Here is a 24,857-nt window from a genome sequence, read left to right as displayed (position 1 = left end):
CATGCATGCATAAACTAAAAGTCAAAAGGGTGGGGGGGATGGACGAGAGGGTTAGTCACTATGAATTACAAAATCTTCAAAATTATCATAAATCTGTAATTGGTCATATAAATGAAATTGATAGTAAACTATCTACAGTACTTTATAATTAAAAAAAAACACCTCGTTGAATATGCCCATCAACTCTTCTGTTTTTCTGCCACAAGTTGCCAATTGCCCCACCAAGTAGCACTATTTTGGAATGCAGGAAGAAACCAGGATACCCAAAGGAATTCTCGGTGATTGCAGGGAGAAAGTAAAAACTCAACTCAGACAGCACCAGAAGACAGGTTCCAAGTCAGGTCACTGGAGCAGTAAGTCAGAAGCACAACCTTCAGAACCTATTACAATTCCTACGAAGGTTATGTGTGAGTGAACATTCATGAGCTCAAATTTTTCATTGAGAAAATTATCACGATTACTTTAACATTAAGAATGAAGCATTGTTGATGGGGGTAGTTAAAAAAAATCAAACTTGGGTGTAATTTATGTTTAAATAAGGTTGGAATAGAAGTGTAAAAACACAATGGTGGAGAAACTCAGCAGGTCAAGCAGTGTCCTTTTTATAGCAAAGGTAAAAAAAATAGATAACCAGCATTTCGGGCTTGAGCCCTTTATCAAGGAATGATTCCATGATGAAGGGCTCAAGCCCGAAACGTCGGTAATGTAATTTTACCTTTGTATTATAAAGGATGATGTTTAACCAGCTGAGTTTCTCCACCATTGAGTTTTTACTTCAACCACAGTGCCTACAGATTTTCATGTTTTACTTTTGGTATGGAAGTGTGTACATCTACACCTCCAAAAATTCCATCACGTTGATTGTTTGAGATATTAGCTTGAAAATCTGTAAATTTCATATCCAGGTTTATTACAGAGGCAATATTCAAATCTATTTGGAACAGCATTTGCATAATTTGTAAGACCTTTACCTGTACAAACATTCTAAAACTTCAATCATGTTTATGGAATCTTTCAATAGTACCTGTTTACATAGTAATGGCTGAAGGAGAACCTATTTGTATTCAAATAAAACAAATTTAAAAATCTTTTTATTTAAGACTGTAGCTGCAGAACATTTCTCCATTGTTTTGCTTCTTTCTCATCAATATTGCATTCTCTCAGACCTTTAACTTTTTGAAAAGGATTTCAAAACTTTAATATTGATTGCATCGTGACCTTGATCACCATGACTTTGTTGTATACCAGTATAAAATGCACAAACAGCTTAGACGATGCCAAAGAAACACAATCACCCTTCCCAAGGTTCACCAGCAACAAAATGCATAGGCCATAAAACCATTTGAAGCATGATTAGCTATTTGCCTCTGCCATATAAAGTACAGTAGTTTAAAATCGTTGTCTGACAATGGCAAATAGATAAACTTGAAAAGCAGAATGATAATAAATTAATATTCCTGTCCTTTGTGCAGTAATGGAGATTAATTGGCAAAATTTACCAAAGGCACAGGTAAGGAATATTTTACAGCAAGTTATACAGCAGCATCAATGTTATATTGATCCAAAGGCAATCTTAAAGAAGTGGATAAGATTTTTTTTGACAAATATTTATTAAGCTGAAGTACAAGGCAGATCCAAGTGAAATACAACTCCAAAATTAAATTCTGAGCAAATAGTATTTTTTTTTAAATCAACATTATTGTCTCCAGCTGCTGTGTACCTTTAGCTTTGCTGTGTGGTCCTTTGCATCTGTGGCAAATTGAGAAGATCCCAATATTTGCAGTTTTTATACACATCTGCAAAATCTTATAAAATGTCAAAGATTTGATTTATATTTTGTCAAAGAACTTAACTGAAGTAGCACAGTAGCCAGAACCATTCTAATACTGTAAAGACTCTGCTTTTTATTCTAACAAAAAATGTTCAAATATTTCTTATTTTAGTAAATGTAACGTACATTTTTCCATCTCAGAAGGTAGTGAACATTATTTGATTTATTAAATAACCATCAATATTTAATCCCACATTTGGTCAGTTATAAAGCAGGCATTTACCACAATATAAATGATTCTAAGGGATTTCAATATTTTTAAAAATATTGTTTCAAAATAAAACCTCATGCGCAGTATGAATGTTCATTCTCAATTTCAATTTCACTTGAAACATTTATCCTTGGATAACAAAAACATTTTTTTTTTTGAACAACACTGCAATCTTATAATATAACAGTATGAAGACAGACCCTTCAGTCCAGTGAGATTGAACCAACCATCAAATAACATTTGTTTCATTCTGCCGACATTCTGCTTTGCCAAATTTTACAACTCAATGATGTCCAAGGGGCAATCTACAGTGGTCAATTGCTCTTCTAATTCACAAACCTTCAATTTAGAAGAAACGTAAACATTCAGAGGAATCCCACATGGTCAAGTGGAGAATGTGCAAACTCTACTACGACGACGTGAGCCAAGATTTAAGGGCAGAGCAGTTGCAATGCCAGTGATTGAGACCGGACCTGGGTTCGAATCCCACTGTCTGTAAGGAGTTTGTACATTCTCCCGTGTCTGCATGGGTTTTCTTTGGGTGTTACGGTTTATTCCCACTGTTCAAAACATACTAGGGGTGTTGATTAATGGGGTGTAAATTGAGCACCATGGACTTGTCAGCCAAAATGGCACGTTACAGGACTGTATGTCAATTTAAATTTAAGATCAAAATTGAGCGGTGAGGCAGCAGCCCAATTGACTGTACAGTGCTGGCCATTCAGGAAATCAAACACAACTCTGCTTGTTTTAAAGTAAATTAAATTCAAAATATTCTCTCAATTTTGTTTACAGGTGATGCAAACTCAATTATCATATGGTATAAATTTTGCATTGCTCAATTTAAACTGCTAAAATGTCACAATAAATAGTAAATACCTTCAAGGTTGCAAAGTAAACTTCAAAAAAAATATCTTGGAGAAAACTCAGATGCTCTTCACTCAAACATTCCACAGGAACTTGTTTCAGTTTTCAATTGCCTCATCTTCAGGCCCAAAAAATAATCTTGAAAGTTTACCAAGTGGAATTACCTTTTGTAAACGTTGAAGGGTTAATGTAATTTGCACAATTTAAAGCACCAAACATAGCACTCAAGATTTAAATATCGCTTGGATTACCCAAAGGCAACAGATGCAGGAGCCACAAATGATTTGTAGTAATAACAACGTCGTGTTTCAGATTATGATGGTCAAATGCTCATTTTCAACTTATTTTATCAGGCAGCAGCTTTAAGCATGAAAAAGGACAGATTTTAGCAGTAACCATGGATTGCAGATTAGCAAAGGAAAAAGCAGATCATTTAGCACTATTGTGGTGTCTGAATTATTATTCTTTTAAAAAAGGTCTCACCGATTTAGCAGTTGCAGATATGTACTGAACAACCATTTCTCGTTTCGTTGTTAAATCTTTCCCTCTGAGTGGAACTTTACGATCTTCGTTCAGATTCATGTCTTCCTGTTGATAGAATTGAGAGCAGGTATTAGTCTTCAGTTTTTTTTTAAATTTGACAGAATCCAGCATCCCTCTCAAAACAAAGATGTGACAATTAATGGAACCTTTACCTTTCATAATTGCTATATACTACTTTATTTAGAATATAACATACATAAAATTCTTTAACTTTTGTCGACTATAAGGCAGAGTGGCCACTTTGTCCAGCATCCCTCACAGAAATCTACAGTGTTTGGTGTTCCTAGGCAGCCTCCCCTCCAAGTACTGACCAGAACATAACTACAATACAACTCCAATTATCCAAAATTTTATCAGAGCCCAACTGACTGGGGACCTTGGGCTCTCAGCGCCGGCAAAAGCAGACCTCGGGCTGCTGGTGGCAGTGGGGAACTCAAGCTCCCGGGCAGGAGCGGGACCCTTGGGCTCCTAGATTGAGCGGGGGAATCGGTGGTGAAGTGTCAGTGATCGTTGGTGGGCAGCATTTATTTTTTTGGTGAAAATTAAAACTTTTTTTATAATGCTTAAAAAAGCCTTACTTTGTTCTTTGTTGTTGTATAAACACTTTTACAAGTGATTTGCTGTTGCTACTGGGCTTTTTAAAAAAAAACTGACGGGTTCTCCGAAAAAAAAACTTTATCCAAAATGGGCCCAGCCTCAACCATTTTGGATAATCAAAGTTGTACTGTACATTAACATTTAATGTCAAAAATGTCATGTTACACTAGCAACAGTCTCATCATTCAATAAAATGTATTGAAGTATGAAAGTTTAACAATTTGTGTTTGACCAACATTTTCAATTCATGGACAATGTGTTACTCAATGTACACACAAACAGCAAGAACAGCTACAACCAAAAATAAATTCCCCGGAAATGAACTGGAACACCACTGAAAGTTCCTTTGAGGAGTTGGAAAATATTCCAGCTTGTTTAGTAAGGCCTTTGACAAAGTTCCACATGAAGTCACGAAGGATAGAAACTCAGTATTGATAATGAGGTAGGAAACTGGATTTGCAATTGGCTTTATGGGAGAAGCCAGAGAGAAGTGGTGGATAATTGCTTCTCAGACTGGAGGCCTGTGATGAGTGGTGTGCATCAAGGATCGGAGCTGGGACCATTTTTTTTTTTGCGATCTATATCAATTATCTGAATGATAATGTGGTAAATTGGATTAGCAAGTTTGCAGATGACACAAAGCTTGGAGGCATTATTGAGAGTGAGGAAGACTTTTAAAGCTTGCAAAGGGATCTGGACCAACAGGAAAAATTGAACTGAAAAATGGTAGATGGAATTTAATGCAGACAAGTGTGGATTGTTGAATTTTGGAAGGACAAACCAAAGTAGGACATACACAGTAAGCAGTAGGGCAATGAGTGCGGTGGAACAGAGGGATCTGGGAATATAGATACATAATAACCTTAAAGTGGTGTCATAGGGTTGTAAAGAGAGTGTTTGGCCTATTGGCCTTCATAAATAGGAGTTGGGATGTTATGGTAAAAATGTATAAGACATTGGTGAGGCCAAATTTAGAGTTTTAGTCACCATCTACAGGATCGCTATCAATAAGATTGAAAAAGGGCACAGAAGATTTACAGGGATGTTGCCGGGACTTTGAGAACTGAGTTATATGGAAAGATTAAACAGGTTAGGACTTTATTTCCTGGAACACAGAAGAATGATTGGTGATTTGATAGAGGTATACAAAAGATATACAGAGTAAATGCAACAAGGCTTTTTTCCACTGATATTAGATGAGAGGACATGGGCTAACGATGAAAGGGGAACTGCTCAGGTGGAACATAAGGGGGAATTGCTTCACACAGAGGACTGGGATTTTGTAACAAGCTGCCATCTTAAGAATTGATTCCAGGCTCATTTTTAACTTTTAAGAAAAATTTGTTTTTAATTTTAAAAATTTTAGTTTCTCCAGTACTATGTATCTCAATTATTTTTCCTCGTCTATAATGAATCAAGCTTTTTTCTTTCTGGTAAAGCAAAGGAATTGTCAATTTTTTGGATATATTTGTCGATGGATGTTTAATGTCTTAACATAATATCTAACAAATATAATATACCCAAGTCACTTTTTTTAAAGATACCAGGGTATTTCCAAATTAAAAGTGTTTTTGAATAAGATATTATCTAACTTTCCAATATCATATCAACCTGATTTGGGTTGATAATGGCTTAGTAGGTAATATTTATAATAATTTATTAAAATTGCAATCGATTTCTCATGATAAAATTAAAGAAGTGTGGAAATTGGAACTTCAGTAACTTCTCCCAGAGGAACTTTGGGAAAAGATTTTTGCAATAATTAATTCCTCTTCATTATGTGCCTGACACGCATTGATTCAGTTTAAAGTGGTACATTGGCTTCATGTGTCGAAAGATAAATTGGCCCATATCTTTCCTAATGTTAGTCCTATGTGTGATAGATGAAAATCATAAGTGGTCACACTAACGCACATGTTTTGGTCTTGCTCTGTCTTGATGTATTTTCAAGACACTGTTTGGCCTGGAAGTCAGCCTGAAGAAAACTGAGGTCCTCCATCAGCCAGCTCCCCACCATGACTACCAGCCCCCCCACATCTCCATCGGGCACACAAAACTCAAAACGGTCAACCAGTTTACCTATCTCGGCTGCACCATTTCATCAGATGCAAGGATCGACAATGAGATAGACAACAGACTCGCCAAGGCAAATAGCGCCTTTGGAAGACTACACAAAAGAGTCTGGAAAAACAACCAACTGAAAAACCTCACAAAGATAAGCGTATACAGAGCCGTTGTCATACCCACACTCCTGTTCGGCTCCGAATCATGGGTCCTCTACCGGCACCACCTACGGCTCCTAGAACGCTTCCACCAGCGTTGTCTCCGCTCCATCCTCAACATCCATTGGAGCGCTCACACCCCTAACGTCGAGGTACTCGAGATGGCAGAGGTCGACAGCATCGAGTCCACGCTGCTGAAGATCCAGCTGCGCTGGATGGGTCACGTCTCCAGAATGGAGGACCATCGCCTTCCCAAGATCGTATTATATGGCGAGCTCTCCACTGGCCACCGTGACAGAGGTGCACCAAAGAAAAGGTACAAGGACTGCCTAAAGAAATCTCTTGGTGCCTGCCACATTGACCACCGCCAGTGGGCTGATAACGCCTCAAACCGTGCATCTTGGCGCCTCACAGTTTGGCGGGCAGCAGCCTCCTTTGAAGAAGACCGCAGAGCCCACCTCACTGACAAAAGGCAAAGGAGGAAAAACCCAACACCCAACCCCAACCAACCAATTTTCCCTTGCAACCGCTGCAATCGTGTCTGCCTGTCCCGCATCGGACTGGTCAGCCACAAACGAGCCTGCAGCTGACGTGGACTTTTTACCCCCTCCATAAATCTTCGTCCGCGAAGCCAAGCCAAAGAATATATACTGGGTATTAGATTGCAACCTAATCCATTGATTGCTATTTTTGGAATTATAGTTCGAGGTGGGTTGAGTTCCCACCTCTGCACATTGGGTTGTAGCCTTTGTCAGCTAGAAGAGCCATTTCCTTGAAATCAAAAGTTCCTAAATCTCCTAATTTGATGCAATGGCTCTCTAAAGTTATGTCATGTTTAAGTTTAGAAAAAAAGAAGTTGCACTTTTGATACCTCTGGCAAGTTTGAAGAGAGTTGGTGTCCCTTGATAAACTATTTTCATATATGAGTTTATTTGTATTTTGACTTTACCTTCCAGATTGTTCTGGATTCTTGATTTTTTTTATTGTCAAGGATGAGATAAAGAGTTTGTACTCATCTGTTACAGTGAACTCTCAGTATAGACTGCCAGGCCTTTTTGTTGTTGTTGATACTTTTTTTTTGTTTATTTTTGTAGGTTTGGTGGGGTTTTAACTTTTTGAATATTCCAGATTGAGAAAGGGACAATATTGTTCAATATGTTATAATGTTACATGTTGTATTACATATTGCAAAAAATTGATGTTTCTGTTTTTACAATTTGATTCTGTATTTTATTCTCCTCATGTATTGTTTACTATAATATGCTTAAATAAAAAGATTGAATAAGAAAAAAAGGAAAAGAAGGTTTGGACAGGTGCATGGATAGGAGGGGTATGGAAAGCTATGGACCAGGTGCAGATCAGTGGGATCAGCACAGACTAGAAGGGCTAGTTTTCTGTTCTGTAATGTTCCATGGTTCTGTGGGGGTAGTTATAGCAAGGGTTTCAAAAAACGTTGACTCCATAGAACAGGTAAATTACATGGTCAATGGAAAGCAATGCAACAGAAAACACCTGCTCTTCTCATGCAGTATTAGAAATACAGGTTGAGTTCCCCTTATCTGATGCTTTTTTCAGTTTTCAGATTTTGGAACAATGGAACGAAGCAACTGTAATGGAAGATTCTAACCTGTTTTTTTAAACTTGCAGGTCTGGGTTCTGCAAGGCTGAGAACATGCTTGTGTTTTAGAATCAGCTGACATAAGCTAAATTCCACCAAGGGGCCAGAGATGCTGTTATCTGATGAAAGGACATCTGTGTACCAAGAACATTTAATCTTCCTGCTTGTTTTGGTCACAGACTGTCAGAGGCCTAGCCTTGATGCAAAATAAACCATTGTTTTCAAAGTGATAAGCTGAAAATTATGTTATTCGTTAGAAGCCTAGCATCCTAGCTTGCTTGCTTATCTTTCTTGCTGTACTGGCAATAGATGCTTGGGTAAGCAGTTTTTGGGTAATATAAGCCATGGTCCCAGTGCTAAAGTTTGAGACTCTCCGAGAGGTGGCAACATCTCTCAGCAAGAAGAAGAACTTCTGGAGTCCAGCGAACGTCCCGGTCAGGGGAGGTGGAGAAGCTGCTACCGGCGCCCTGACAACCTACTACAAGTGTGCAGTCGTTGCCTCGCTTCGGCAGTTGGGACCAGTCCAAGCGTTGATAAGTATAGTTGGGAAGGACTTGCATATTGTAGTGTGAAATCAGCTTTTGAATTTGTATAAACTGAACTGCTCTCGGTGTGTGTGTCTATTTTCTTTCGGTAGCTCAAACACTGTGACCAATCTAAAATGAACAAAATGAGAGGTATAAGTTTACCCAAGACAATGGGCGCTGCGAGCAGGATTGGTCTCAAGATGTTTCTCCCAAAGAAAGAGGTGAGTCCTGAGCAGTTCTTGATTCCTGGATGGACTTCCAAAGACGATGGGTTTGGCATGTTGGCCAATACCCTGTCTTTGTTGGGACCACCCATTAGTTGGGATGAGAAGTTAGATTCATCAAGTGCACCTCTGGGAGAGCGGGTTGCCACTCTCCTTCGAGAAAGTAAATTTCCTGATAAAAAGGGGACGCTGATGGATGGTTTTTGGTTGCTGGCCACAGCCTTACGCCACTCCGTTCAGCGTGAAGCAGAATCAGTTCAAAGAGAAGTAGAATCTCAGCGCAAGAGAAAGCAATTAGAGGAGGAGCTAGAAGCCAAGCGACAACGCTGTTCCATGATGAGTGAGATTGTTCGCACCAGTCAGGACAGAGCCAAAGAATGGGAAGATAAGCATGTCCAAATGATCTGCCGTAATATTAAACTCCGGCAGCAGCTCTATGCAGATAAGGAAAGGCATGGAGTAGAACCCGATCCATATCATATTCATGTCATGATAAGGAATTGTGACGATCCTGATGTAATTGAGGATTGGGATGAGAATATCTGGAATGATGACCATGGTAATAATGCAGATACTCCTCAGCATGTATCTAACATACTACCCTCTTCACCTGCTGTTCACGCCCGCCCCATAAGGCAGCAGACTTCCCAAACAGATAGAAGGGGGGATGATGTAAGGGTAGAGATGGAAGGGATAGATACCCCGATCTCCCAAGTGGACCCAGGGGTCCACTTATGCTCTATGGCCTACTTCCTCTACGGGATGGCCTCAGAATCCTCCCCTAGACTGGGTGGAGGGCCCTGCGGGCCAAAGTGGGAACAAAGAGAAAAAAAGGTTGACTCCATACAACAGGTAAATAACATGGTCAATGGAAAGCAATGCAACAGAAAACACCTGCTCTTCTCATGCAGTATTAGAAATACAGGTCGAGTTCCCCTTATCTGTTTTCAGATTTGGAACAATGGAATGAAGCAACACAGTAGCATCAGCACAATGCCTGTACCAGCAGTTAAACAGCAATAACAAACAACGGCAGGTATTTTGAGCACCAACTTGATGCCACAAGTGGAAAATTCACATGAGATAATGTTTAGTACTTACCAAAAAAAAAATTGCTCTCTGCCTACAAAAGATGACCACCTCCCCACTGGTCCCAGACTACAGTCCCCACTCCTTCCAGGAGCCCAAGGTCCCTGCTCCTCCCCAGGAGCCGAAGCGACTTCTTCGATGCAGACAGCACCACATCCGATGTTGAGAATGGAGTCGCCATAGCCGATTCCACCTACAGCCGATGCTATAGACTTGGACCCTGTTCCACTTGGCATCTTGCAGCCAGAAGCAAGGATTTCTACTTTTTTTTTTACTGTTATTGTAATCAAACTGACACCAACAGTGCATCCCCATATGAGCAAGTCAGGTGTTGAATTTTTTTCACACTTATGATATCATGTCAGCACATTTTAAAAAAAAAGTTTTTTTGGATCTTTTCAGTTTTTGGATCTTCGGATAAGGGGTACTCAATCTGTAGTAATTATTTGCTGAATCTTTCTTTCGATGACTGAAATCACCAGGTTCCCAAATCATCGCCTTTAAGAGTCAAATGGTAACCAAAAGCTCATCCATCCACACAATCTCATTAACATTGGCTCACTTCTCCAGAAAAAAAAATTGAACATATATATGACAAATTAATTAGATCTAAATGCATTCCTATTGAGTTGGAATTTCACCTTAATCATTTTCTCCCCATGAACCCCAAAAATTCAATTTAATATGTAGTGGTATTGTCAAAAACAAAAACATTACAACTTTAAAAAAATTACTGATTTTGCAGTTACAGATGTGTTTATGACTAGTCTAAGTATCTATTGCATCATTAAATGCAGCATCTCGTTGATCACCCTGTTGAAAGAAATTGCCTGAATTGTAAAGATAAGTCTCAGCAGTTCCTATCTCTCTGTGACATTACACCATAGTAATGCCTAAAACTAAGATTTCCATTTGAACGTTGGTGACCCGAAGTTGCAAGCCTTATTTTCCTCATAGATACTCTGATATTGATTTATTCAGTCTAGCATGGGAGGGCAAAGCTACAGCGATTTCTTACCACCTGAAATTTCATCTCCACACACCTCCCCACCATCCCGCACCCACTAAGCGAAGGAATCACGAGAAATATCAGCACTTATTGTCCAGGCTGAATTGCCCAATGCAAGCTGGGCCATTGCAGAAAATAGCTGAAAAGCAAACACACTGCTGTGGATCTGGAACTGGCAACTTATCCTCTCAAACAGATGTGAGTAAATAGGCAGTGAGAAGCAAAATAAAAAAAATGCTAACACTGGAAATGAGAAAAACATTTTAAAAAATTACAATTCCCTCCCTCAAAATGAAGTTCAGGAACTGACAAAACAGACAGTGTCACAGGGTTTTATCGAAGAGTTATAGTCGTTTAATAGTGTAGCGAAATAAACACGCAAGTCATAGCTGAGTCAAGACCAACTGCTCTACTCAGTAATCATGCGCTCCTTTTATAAACAACCCACTCCAGACAGCTTTCTAATGCTTGTCCTGGATCTAGCAATGACGTCAACCATGCCAGCTGGTAGTGAGCCCAGTACCTCGAGGCTTCCTGTCCCTGATGACTCAACAGATCATGAGCCAGTTCGTTCCGCAGTATGGCTCAGCCCACCACAGGCCTTGAGGGCAGTCTTCAAATGGCGGTGGAATTTCTCCACAAGGCCATTGGATTGTTGCACCATGGTGTGGTGTAACTGAGTGACAAAAAGCTTGGCTAGTGCCCTCCACAATGCCAATGTAAATATCACCCCGTGTCTGAAGTTATGTCCATCTGCAACCTGAAACGATCTACCCAGTTCGCAATAAAGGCTCTGGCGCAAGAGGTAATGGAGATGTCCGAGAGTGGGACAGCCTACGGCCACCTGATGAACCTATCCAACATTGTGAGCAAGTACCTGTCACCTTGCGATAGTGGCAGTGGTACCACGATGTCCACATATACTAGGGGAAAAGACTGAAGCAGTGCCTTCACATGCCTCCAAAACATGGAGTCACACAATGTACACAAGTTCTGCCTCAGGTCCCAACCTGTTTCCAAAGACTGTGCCACATGAATTTTCTTGCTATGAGCTGCATGGTGGCTCATATGGAAGGGTGTACCAGGCCATGAATCACATCAAACACCTGGCGTCTCCAAGAAACAGGAACAGTTGGTCGAGGTTGGCCTGTTGACACGTCGCACAGGAGCATAGACAGAGAAGGTCCGAATTAAAGTCCTCCAGCTTGAGCCTCGATCCTGCAGTACGATGAGCTGCTATGTCATCGTCCTGCCATTGTGATGCCGCAAGAGCAGCATAGTCAATACCCGGAGACAACGCTTGAACTGAATGGACAGTCATGAGGGATAGCACATCCGTTACATGATTGTTCTTGCCTGCAATATGCCGAATGGATGTAGTATATCCCAAAATAGAGATGCCTCTGTTGCCTTGACAACAATGGGTCCGAAACCTTGGCAAAGGCAAATGTGAGGAACTTATGGTCTGCGAAAACAACAAAATCTCTCCCTTCGAGGAAATACCTGAATTGGTGGATGGCCAAGTAAATAAAACATGTTTTATTTTTGCTCAGGAGGTCTTAATTGCTTGCTGAAAAAGGCCAACAGCTCCAAATTGCCCTTGACCAGTTGTTCCACCATGCCACCGATGGCTGTGCTAGACACATCCACTGTGAGAGCTGTGGGCACATTGGGTTGAGGATATACCAACATGGTCATGTTGGCCAGTGCTTCCTTGGCTCCGTCGAAGGTATTACGGGTTTGTTTATATTATACATTATATAAAAATGTCTTTAAAAGAGATAGATTGTGGGGGGGGGGGGTTAGTGTGTAGGTCACTTCACAAACAGAGTAACACTTCAAAAAAACCTATATAAAATGCAAGAACTTTCCTGAAATTTAGACATTAAGGCACCAGTGCCTTTGCAAAGACAATGGAACATCTTTGGCAAGAACTTCAGAAGCAGGTGCAAATGGATCAAAGCCCAGGTTCAAGTGCTGGTAAAATCTTTCAAAGATTGGGTTTTGGAGCATTGGGGAGGTTGTTTGGTTTTCACAAGCAGAAAGGGAGGGGGAGAGGGATCGACAGTTCTCCAGTAGCTTTTGGAAACTGCAACATGGCAAGCTAGCAGCTTGCTGAAAACCCCATTTTGAAGACAGGTTGTGAGTTCTGAGTTCAGCCTGTTGAAAACTCTTGTAGTCCTTACAAGAGGAAATGGCTGGCGAGAGTGTTTCTCCTGAAATAAGGGATTTGGAAGAAGAGGTTGTCATTTGGAAAGCCCATGATGGGGCAAGTTTCTTCGGCAAGACACTGAAGTGACTGATTGGAGGGAATCAATTTGTGTATGTCCAATGAGCAACAAATCTCTCTCTGAAGCTAACAAGAACCTTCCTGAGTGGTAACCATTTACCTTTAAGAACCAGAGCCTGGTGAAAATTCATAAATGTTAAATTCTGTGCACAGAATAAAAATTGCCTGATATTTGCAGAAGTGAGAAGTGATTAATTGGACATTTTTTTATTTTGTTTTATTTTTCACACTATGAACCATATTAACCAAAATACACACAAACATTTCCCTCTTGAATATTCACAGTCATTTTCTCCCCTTTTCCCCCCTCCTTCCCACCCCACTCCCTACCCATTAAACGTTCAACATATACAATACAATAAACGCATTAAACAATGCCATCACACAATGAAAATAAACAAGAAAATTGTGTCATCTATTTTTTACACACTGGGTCAGTTCATTTCATCTTCTTCTCATTCTGTCATTTTAAGGGGTGGAGGTCCGCGGTAGGCCCTCTCTGTTACGTTCAATACTGTGAAGTTATTTTTTAAATTATATGTTATTTTTTCCAATGGAATACATTTATTCTTTTCTATGTTCCATTGCTGTACTCTCAGGCTCTCTTCTAATTTCCAGGTCAATATTATACATTTTTTTGCTACAGCTAAGTCTATCATAATAAATCTTTTTTGTGCTTCATCCAAATTGAGCCCTAGTTCTTTACTTCTTATATTACTTAGAAGAAAGATCTATGGATTTTTTGGTTTGTGGCTTTTTGTAATTATATTTAATACCTGATTTAGATCTTCCCAAAACTTTTCCTCTTTCTCACGTGCCCAAATTGCATGCACTGTTGTTCCCGTTTCCTTCTTACAGCAAAAACATCTATCTGATACTGTTGGGTCCCATTTATTTAACTTTTGGGCATGGTATATAGTCTGTGTAACCAATTATATTGTATCATGCGTAACCTTGTGTTTATTGTATTTCTCATAGTTCTGAAGCATAGCTTTTCCAATTTTTCATTTTTTATCTTTATGTTTAGATCTTGTTCCCACTTTTGTTTGGGTTTACAGCTCATTTCATCGTTCTCTTTCTCTTGCAGCTTGATGTACATGTTTGTTATAAATCTTTTAATTATCATTGTGTCTGTAATCACATATTCAAAGTTGCTTCCTTCTGGTAACCTCAGACTGTTTCCCAATTTGTCCTTCAAGTAGGTTTTCAGTGTGCGAGTTATACCATATTTGTACTTCATTTGTTCAAAAGATAAATTATTTCCCAAAAAAACAATTTTCTATTCTTTTGATCCCTTTTCTCTCCCATTCTCCAAAGGAAAGGTTATCTATTGTGAAAGGGATTAGTTGATTTTGCGTCAATAATAATTTTGGTAGTTGGTAATTTGTTTTTTTTCCTTTCTACATGAATCTTCTTCCAAATGTTGAGCAGATGGTGCATTACTGGTGAACTTCTCTGTTGCACCAACTTTTCATCCCACTTATAAAGTATATGTTCTGGTACCTTCTCCCCTATTTTATCTAGCTCTAACCTGGTCCAATCTGGTTTTTCCCTTGTTTGATAAAAATCTGATAGATACCTTAATTGTGCTGCTCTATAATAATTCTTAAAGTTTGGTAGCTGTAAGCCTTTTTGTTTGTACCATTCTGTTAATTTATCTAGCACTATCCTTGGTTTCCTCCCCCTTTCCATAAGAATTTCCTTATTATTTTCTTTAGAATAACTGGACTATTAAAGCAGAGAACTTTCCTAAACATGTACATATTACATACATGTGCACTTAGAATTAGAAGGGAGTTGTTAGATTAAGTTAATACCTGTTGTAATAAGTTAGTTTGATCCTATTTTTATGTTTAAAGAAAATTAAAAGCAACTTTTGTTTAAGTAACCATTTGTCTTGGTGAATTTCTATTGCTGCTAGGTTTTAGGGTCCTCTTGACGCGTAACAAAGGCAACTGTCATTTTCTCATTCCACTTCAAGTATTTTGGTTGCCCGGAAAGAAGTCCCACAAGGGGCTGCATATTTCAGGCCAACAATGGCAAAAACGAATGGTAAAAATTCACCACGCCAATGATCTCTTACAGACCTTTTACCATGTCCAGCCTGGAAAACTTCCATATGCCCTCCACCTTGGATGGGAGCAACACTGCTCCATGCCGATTGACATGTTGGCCCAGAAAATCGATGAAGAACAGGCCAAACTGGCATTTGGCCAGATTGATAGCCAAGCCATTGTCACTGAATCGCTGGCAGAGTAGATGCAAGTGTTTGCCGTACTCTTGACAAAAGCAGCTAGCAATCGGAATATTCTGCACAGTGTTCCTCAGACCGAAGGGCATACGCAGAAATTCCAAGAGGGTGATTGGATGATGAGCACCATCTTGGGGAAGTCATCGGAATGAACCGGAATTTGATATCCTCTCATCAGGTCAATTTTGGAGAAGATCCTGGCCCCGTCCAGGTTTGCGGTGAAGTCCTGGATGTGAGGGATAGGGCACCGGTCAGCTGTAGTGACATTGTTTAACCAGCGATAATTCCCACATGGCCTTCATCTGCTTGTTGCTTTCAGCACCATGTGCAAGGGAGATGCCCACAGACTGTCCGAACAATGGACTATGCCCCTTTCCTCCATTCTACAGTACTCCTTTTTGGTGATTCGTAGCTTGTCTGGAGGTAGTCTACATGCCTTGATGTACAGTGGCGCTCCTCCCGCAAGGATATGATGCTGGACACCATGCTTGGGCAAAACAATGGAGAACTGCGGGGTGACAATGTCTGGAAATTCTTCCAAGATCTTAGCGTACTCGTTCGGGGATAAGATCACCAAGTCCAAATGGGGTGCAGGCAAAGTGGACTGACATAAAGCCATCGATTCGAATGTCCAGGAGTTAACCAACCACTTAACCTTTACGCCCACCAAGAGATAGTTAGCTCATAGGAAATACGTGCCCAGCAGAGGATGTGATATATCAGCCAATGTGAAAGTCCATTTAAATCAGCAAGGGCCGAATTCAAGTAGAATAGTCCACACCCCATATGCCCTAATATTGCTGCTGTTGCCAGCTGTGAGGGATGGTCCATTATAGGTGACCCTAATGCAGGTTCCATAGATAGAGGAGGGCATCGTGATGGCTGGACAACACAGACACTAGCAATGGCCAGCCCGGACATTTACCGGGTACGAGGAAAGCAGGTAGCAACGGCGAGCCACAGAACCCCATATCTGATGATAGTAACACGTGTTTTTTGTTTGGACTGTCGTCCACAATCATCAACAGCATCCTTTTTCCTGGAGTATTGCCCTGGCATGACGCAGCAACTAATACAACGGTGGCTCCGCCATGTTGTTTTGTGTGCCAGCAGATATCAGCACAGGTTATCAGTTTGCGGGGGTAATCAAAATCATCGTCTGCCAAGAGCAGCCCAGTGTCCTCTGGCATCTACTCCAAGAACAATTGCTCAAAAAGCAGACGTGGTTTCTGGCTGTCCAGCATGTCATTCATAAGGGTAGAATGTGTTCGGTCGCCCAGGCCATCCATTCGCAGCAGCTTCGCTGCTCATTCGCGGTGGGGCAGCCCGACGGTATGAATGAGTAGTGCCTTAATGGCATCACACCTGTCACCTTCAGGGAGTTGACTCAGGAAATCGACAATTCTTCCTGCCATGTACTGGTCCAGTGAGCTGACCATGTAGTAATACTTCATGGTGTCTACTGTAACATTTCGAATGTGGAACTGGGCCTCTGCCTGCTGAAACCAGACCTTAAGCAACAAAGTCCAAAAAGTAGGCAGCTTAAACGCTACCGCATTCTGAATGTTTTGTTCACTTATTTTAGGTCCAAGTCACCATCATGGCTCTTCGGGGTCACCACTGTAGTTGTTTAGTAGTGTAACAAAATAAACATGCAAGTCATTGTAGTTGACTGAAGACTAACTGCTTTATTCAGTAATCATGTGCGCTTTTTAAATAACCTGCTCCAGATAGCTTTCTGACCTTCGGCCCAGAAATGACATTACCCCTGCTGGCTGACAGTGAGCCCAATACCTCGGGCCTTCCCTCCCCTGCTGACTCTGGTTCTCTCAGCCCGCCACAGAGTATAAATTGCAAATAAACCTCAATTGAATCAATGCATGATATCAAGTAACATCCCCATCATACAGTTCCCAAGATGAGGTCTTCCAGTCCAGATCATCTGAAATGCCTTCCATAAAACTGATTTCCCCTCCACCGCTATCAACTCAGCTCTTGACCATATCACCTTCATTTCCCACTCATCTGCCCTAGCCTCCTCTCCCCCAGATTAACAAACTTAGGATACCACTTGCCTTCACCTACTACCCCACCAGCCTCCACATCCAACACATTTATCCTCTCCAGTTTCTGCCAGCTTCATCATGCCCTAACCATAACCATATAACCATTTACGGAGCGGGAACAGGCCATGTTGGCCTTTCGAGTCCGCACCGGTTCACTGAATTTGTGCATCAGTCACATCTTCCCCTCTCCTCCCCTTTCTGCCTTCCATAGGGATCAGTCCCTCTGTGCCTCCCTCTTCCACTCATCCCTCCCCACCATTCATCCCTCCCCACTAATTGCCCCTTTGACAACTTTCCCTGTGGCCACAGAGAAGTAACACTTCACTTCTGTATCTGCAGATGTCATCAACTGAATCTAATGCTTCCATAGTTGCTTTCTCTACATCAGGGTGACTGGACGCAGACTGGGAGATTGCTTCGTTGAGCACCTTCGCTCTATTCGTATCAGTGACAGGAATTTGCCAGTGGCCAACCATTTCAGTTCTGTACCCCACTCCCATGCTGACATGTCTGTCCATGACTTCATGTACTGTACAACCAAGACCACCCTTAAACATTTTACATTTAATGCAACATTTAATTTTCTGTCTGGGCTTTTGCCAACCAGACAAATCCCCTGCAAAGGCCTACTCTCCCTTCTCCCTCCCTTCCCATTCACTTTGTCTTCTTTCCTCCAGCTCTCCACCCACTTAATTCCCCATTCAAAGAGCCATTCCCCCCCAACTCCACCTTTTTGCTGGTATGCCCTCCCTCCCTTATATGGGTCTGTGCTCCTCCCTCTACCCCTCCCCCACCATTTTGTTCAGGCATTTGCCTACATTTTGTCATACCTTGATGAAGGGCTCAAGCACAAAACATTAGTTATGCATCTATATCTTTGGCTTGGCTTCACGGACGAAGATTTATGGAGGGGGTAAATGTCCACGTCAGCTGCAGGCTCGTTTGTGGCTGACAAGTCCGATGCGGGACAGGCAGACACGGTTGCAGCGGTTGCAGGGGAAAATTGGTTGGTTGGGGTTGGGTGTTGGGTTTTTCCTCCTTTGCCTTTTGTCAGTGAGGTGGGCTCTGCGGTCTTCTTCAAAGAAGGTTGCTGCCCGCCAAACTGTGAGGCGCCAAGATGCACGGTTTGAGGCGATATCAGCCCACTGGCGGTGGTCAATGTGGCAGGCACCAAGAGATTTCTTTAGGCAGTCCTTGTACCTTTTATTTGGTGCACCTCTGTCACAGTGGCCAGTGGAGAGCTCGCCATATAACACGATCTTGGGAAGGCGATGGTCCTCCATTCTGGAGACGTGACCCACCCAGCGCAGCTGGATCTTCAGCAGCGTGGACTCGATGCTGTCGACCTTTGCCATCTCGAGTACTTCGACGTTATGGATGAAAGCGCTCCAGTGAATGTTGAGGATGAAGCGGAGACAACGCTGGTGGAAGCGTTCTAGGAGCTGTAGGTGATGCTGGTAGAGGACCCATGATTCGGAGCCGAACAGGAGTGTGGGTATGACAACGGCTCTGTATACGCTTATCTTTGTGAGGTTTTTCAGTTGGTTGTTTTTCCAGACTCTTTTGTGTAGTCTTCCAAAGGCGCTATTTGCCTTGGCGAGTCTGTTGTCTATCTCGTTGTCGATCCTTGCATCTGATGAAATGGTGCAGCCGAGATAGGTAAACTGGTTGACCGTTTTGAGTTTTGTGTGCCCGATGGAGATGTGGGGGGGCTGGTAGTCATGGTGGGGAGCTGGCTGATGGAGGACCTCAGTTTTCTTCAGGCTGACTTCCAGGCCAAACATTTTGGCAGTTTCCGCAAAACAGGACGTCAAGCGCTGAAGAGCTGGCTCTGAATTTGCTATATAAAGTACACTGTTTGACCTGCTGAGTTTCTCCAGCATTGTGTTTTTATTTCAACCACAGTGTTTGCAGACTTTTACATTTTACTTACAAAATGTATGTGATTTAAAAGCTTCAGACTGACACTGCAATCAAACAAAAGCATAACAAGACTTTAAGCACTCACCTTGTTACCATCATTACCAAGTTCCTCATAATCCAAAGAGATAAAATGTCAACCTTGATGTGTAAAGCACAAAACTGCAAATCTGGACACATCACAAGGTACCTATTCTGCACTTCCCGAGCAGCTTCTTTAGATAGGAGGATTTTCCTTGTGGGAAACAACAAAGAAACCCTTCTACAGTTGGAACAGTCCAATGAGTCTCCTTTCTTGAAGCTATCAAAGGGCAACATCGATGAGACTGCCTGTTTTGTTCTCCTCTTCCAAGATGTGGAATACCTGGCTAAAATTCCCATCTGTCAACTTTCAGAAATTTATTAGCAATATCCAGTTGAAAGGCCAACTTGTTTTTACTTGACATCACGTTTTCAGGAAAGCGCAGTCTGTATCCTGGAGCAAGATAAATAAGATTCTCCTGGATACCTTCAGCCAGCTGGGACAGTATGACTACACCGCTCTGGAAAAGCATAAAGGAGAACCAGAGAATAGGGAATCCTTCTCATGAAGAGCTGCTTAAAGCACAGCTTCGCCATAATCATTTTCTCTCACTAGAAAAATAAACACACGATCGCAGATTTTTAAAAAATTTAATTCAGGTGGATTTTGTCACAATTGAACAATAAGAACCCAAGAATGCCTGGCAAATGGCAGGAATTGATCATTGTTGCATTGATTTCTATCCAATCAGTAATTATCTCCATCCACAGTAATCGTGTTGGAAGAAAATCAATTCTGAAGGCAGCAAAGAATTCATCAAGACAGCTCTTCTCACGACGAGCACCCGAGATAACAAGAGCGACAGAGTAACTGCAATCTCAACACTGCCATAAACTCCATCATAATGGAGCTGTGTCTTAAGAAAGCAGCCTCTGTCCTCAAGGATGCCCTTTTCACAATGTTGCCATCAGCAAAGAGGTACAGGAGCCTGCAGACAAGCACCCAGCTTCTTCCCCTCTGCCATCAGATTTCTGAATGGACAAGGAACCACAGACACTACCCCACTTTCTGCTACTTTCTTGCACTATTTATTTAAGTGTAATTTATAGCAATATTTGCACTGTAACACTGCCGGAAAACAAAGAATTCAGTGGCACATTCTAACTCTGATAATTACCACCTGCGTGAAATGTTATCTGGAGCTTCTTGGGTTTGGCCATGAGCGCTTTGGTTGCAGCACACCATGTTCAGAGAAAGTCAGAGGATGATGGGAGAGAATGCGAGAAATGCACAATATTCCCAACTTCACCTCGGGTGTGGGTGATTTCCTCCTCAATCACTAAACATTCATTTCTATTTTGACTGCAATCTAATAACAGCCCCCATAGCCTTCTGGGGTTGCAAATTCCAAACACTGAACAATCTCAACATGAAAAAATTAATTCTCATTTCCATCAAGCCTTTGAAATCAGGTCACTTCTAAGAAATCGGAAAGAAGAAAGAACATGCAATATTTCAACATATGACATATCTGTCTCCCAAAATCCAGCCCGGTGAATGTCTCTTGTGCTCCCTTCAAGTACTTTTGTTTGGAAGAGACCAAATATGCTTGATAAAGTATCATCAAAAGGCCTTTATGGTAACAGGCATGTTTACTGTCCATATATTCTTAGAATAAATGCCAACAAACTGCTTCCCCTCCTCAGTCAAACAAAGACCCAGAGGAACTCAGCAGATCAGGCAGTATACACATGGAAGGAAGCAGTCAATCAATATTTTAGGCTAGGGCCCTTTTCTGAAACTTAAAGTGGGAAGGGGAGAGAGCAAACATGAAAAGAAGGGTGGTTGGAGCAGGGAGAGGCTGAATTTATTGATATAGGACAAATGAAGGAAGGAGATGGGAGTGGAGAGACAGGTAGGAGATGATAACTCTGGGCAGAGGGGTGCTGGGAATTGAGTGAAAAACAAGCATTGGTATGGCCGGAGAAAATTAGAATTAGGACAGACAGAAGCAGGGGAATCACATTCAGGTGGGGTTGACCTGAAGTTGAAAAATTCAATATTCATGCCATTGAGTTTTCGGCTACCCAGGCAGAATGTTCTTCGAATTAGTGTTGATCCTCACATTGGCAAGGAAAGAGACTAAATACAGACAGGTCAGTGTGGGAATGGGGAATAAAATGGCTGGCAACCAAGAGTTCTAGTTGTCATACAAGGGAGAGAGTAGGTGCTCAACAAACCTGTTGCTCAATCTATGTTCTATCTCACCAATGGAGACGAGCCCACATCAGGAGCACAGAATGCTGCAGATAAGGTTGGAAGAGGGGGAAATATGAAATGTTTGACTCATCAGGAAGATCTATTTATCAATGGATCTGGCTGATGGTGGGAAGATGCAGCGACCAGTCTGACAACAACTTCTGCCAGTGCAAAGCGCCAAAGGCATGGAAAGGAAAGAGCAAAGCAGGGAGTCACAGAGAGTGGTCCCTGTGCTAAGAAGTAAGGAAGGAGGGGAAGATGCTGCCTGACATGCCAAATCCCTGCATCTTCTCTTCATGAGATTCACCTTCTGCAGTTACTTGGCCTCCCTTTCTAATTGCCTACTGCAGCGAGATGTTCAATGACAGTGAATATCAACATTTTACAATTTTTTCACCATTAAAAAAAACTCAGCCTCTATTTTTCCCCTAAGTGGATATACTGGCATTTTCCATTTGGCATGTAACTGTCCTCTCCCTTACTTTGTCAATAATACCCTGGGCTCTTTGCAACACAAATATTACTCTCATTTCCACTTTATTTACTGACATCAATAAACTTAGGAACACATATTTGTTATTTCTTAGCCAAAATCATTTACATGGACTGTAAAGACCAGGAAACTGTAACTTTGGGAATCTATTTCGCAAAGAAGGGTAGCAGAGTCTTTGAATATTTTTGTGGTGCACATAGATTCTTGATAAGTAGGATGGTGTTTAAGGGAAAATAAAATTGAGACTAAATAGTGACACAAGCTGAAAAGACAGAAAGGCCAACTTTCTACCATTAATACCAAGGTTACAGTGCTCTGATCTTTTATCTGTTAACCAAGTCTCAACCTATGCAGGGACATTATTCCTAATTCCACATGCTGTAAACTTATTCAGCAAACTTCTATGCTGGGCATTTTCAAAAGATTTGTGCAAATAAATAAAAAAAACACCACACCCACTGGTTTCTTTTCATCTACTCGTTATGGTACATCCTCAACAAACTCCAATAAATTATTCAAATATGAATTCACTTTCATAAATCTACATTCACTCTGCTCAACTGCATGATTTTCTGACTATTATTATGTCATTTTTATTAGTGAACATTTTTCCCAAGCTCAATCTCATTTTCAAAATGTCTTCAAGTCATTTATTTTATAACTTCAAAATTTTCCACAGCAAATGTCAGCTAAAAGGCTGATCGTTACCAATATTTCTCACACCCTCTTTCCTTGAATAGTGGGAAAATATTTGATACCCTGAAGAAATTTAGAATTTAGCAAGCACTCTTTTCGGAATTCTGAAGTGCAGATCATTTTTTTAAAATTTAGACATACAGTACATTAACATGCCATTTCAGCCCATGAGTCCATGCTGCCCAATTTACACAAAGTGACATATACCTCTGGTAAATTTCGAATGGTGAGAGGAAACCGGAGCTCCCCCCCCCCCCCCCACCCTAGGGAAAACCCACACAGACATAAGGAGAATGTACAAATTCCTAACAGATAGCATGGAATTTGAACACTGGTCCTGATCAATGGCATTGTAAAGGTGTTGCGCTAATGGCACATCAGATCCTTAAGATTAATTAATTTTTTGGACTTTCTCACTCTTTGTTTAAAAACTCACATCTCCTTTTATATCCTTATTTGTGCTCCAGTGCTTCAAAGAGTTGCTTTCATTTGTGAAGACAAACATAAAATATTACAGTAAAATTCTCTTACTAAAAGCTAGAATTCAAGCAACTAGGGGAAAAAGGTAAAGAATACAGAGATTTAAAATTGGTACCCCTGAGCTGTCAGTTTGCCAATCACACAACATGAAATCTCAAGCAACCACAACATTCACTTATCCAGCATCTACCAGTCCCCATAGGTGTCAGATACCTTGGGGGGGGGGGGGGTTACTGTAGTTAATTCATCTATCATATCTTTTATTCTACTTCTTAAATTACCCCCTGTCTGTGTTTAATAAACTGGTGCGTTTTTCATCATTTATGACCGCATGGATGTTTGATGTACTAAATTTCATGGTGAATCAAACTTGGCTGCGTGAGTCTTCCTGAAATTTGGAATGGTGACAGCACACCAGCAACTACACAGTCTTTATAGAGCAAGATCTTAACCTAGTAGCAAAATGGTCCAAGTTCATCAAAGTGAGGCTCTGCTGCATGGATACTAATAAACCCACATAGATATACATGCAGACTTTTCAATCACACAAAGAGTTGGGTTCAAGCAGCTTTAAGCACAGAAGCCTGTGTTCCCACTCAAGACTCTTTTTACCGTTTGCCACCCTTTTTCAGTGTTCATCTGAACTCATCCACCTCCTCACATATTCTCACCTTCACCCTGCCATAAAGCCTCCTCCTTGCATCCTTGTTCCATGAAGCATTCTCATTTTCACCATCTCCACTGTCCCTTTCTTTCTACACTGTCTACACTGAACCACACGCACATCCCCTAACCCTCTGGAAAATCCCCAAACCCTCCAACCTGGCTGCTTATTCCCTTTGCCCTCCGTTGGTTTCCAGTGAAGGAAAGACATTGGAACAGGGAAAAAAAGATTGTTAACAAAGGTTTCCCTTGGTTGCTTGGCGATGCCAGATGTCCATGAACCAACATGGCCCTAGTTACAAATGCTGAGCAGACATCTGTGCTCTACTCATGATCCCTCCCACCTCTTCACTGCGAGCAGAACAAATCTGACAGCAGTCACTTAAAATTGCCTGGAAGAAGCATTGTGAAGCCTCCTGGAGCAAAGATTCCTGAAATGTGCTTCAATTGTCAATCAAGAACAATTCATTATTACTCAGGAATAGATACCCACAATCTCACCAGAATCAGAAATTTATTGTCACAAGCAAGTCACAAAGTTTGATGCATCGTGCAAACATTCATATGCACCACATTATAACAACATTTTTTTAAATGCATGAAAAAGTATGGCAGTGTCTTTAGTTCATTGATTATTCAGGAATCTGATGGGGAAGAAGCTGTCCTTGTGCCGCTGAATACTCGTCTTTAGGCTCCTGTACCTTTTGTCCCCCCAAAGGTAGCAGAAGGCATGGTCTGGGTGGTGGGGATCTTTGAGGATAGAGGCTTTTTTTTAAAGACACTGCCTCTTGTAGATGTCCTCGATGGAGTGAAGTCTGGTGCCTGTGATGTTGGAGGCTGAGTTAACAACCCTCTGGAGATTATTTTTCTTCTGACAATTGGCACCTCCATACCAGACAGTGATGCCACTAGCCAGAATGTTCTCCACAGTACACCTGCAGAGGTTTTTGAGACTCTTCGCTGACATGCCAATTCTCCT

The 24,857-nt window shown here is 41.3% G+C and overlaps 1 protein-coding gene across 11 annotated transcripts in view; it reads right to left on the bottom strand.

The window, feature by feature from the left end:
* Positions 1-24,857, bottom strand: part of diaph2 (diaphanous-related formin 2) — a 569,879-nt gene that overhangs the window by 490,187 nt on the left and 54,835 nt on the right. For 10 of the 11 annotated variants that reach the window (XR_011343050.1, XR_011343048.1, XR_011343047.1 and 7 more), the window contains one exon: positions 3,393-3,497. Coding sequence is in view for 3 of the 11 variants with exons in the window: in XM_069893430.1 (XP_069749531.1) it covers positions 3,393-3,497 (105 nt within the window). In the remaining 8 variants the exon portion in view is untranslated. Of the gene's footprint in view, positions 1-3,392; positions 3,498-11,748; positions 11,974-24,857 lie in introns of those variants that run through there. The other variant, XR_011343053.1, reaches the window with a different exon arrangement.

Source organism: Narcine bancroftii, chromosome 8, assembly GCF_036971445.1.
Source record: "Narcine bancroftii isolate sNarBan1 chromosome 8, sNarBan1.hap1, whole genome shotgun sequence".
Taxonomy (NCBI): domain Eukaryota; kingdom Metazoa; phylum Chordata; class Chondrichthyes; order Torpediniformes; family Narcinidae; genus Narcine; species Narcine bancroftii.
This window is presented reverse-complemented; position numbering and strand designations above follow the sequence as displayed.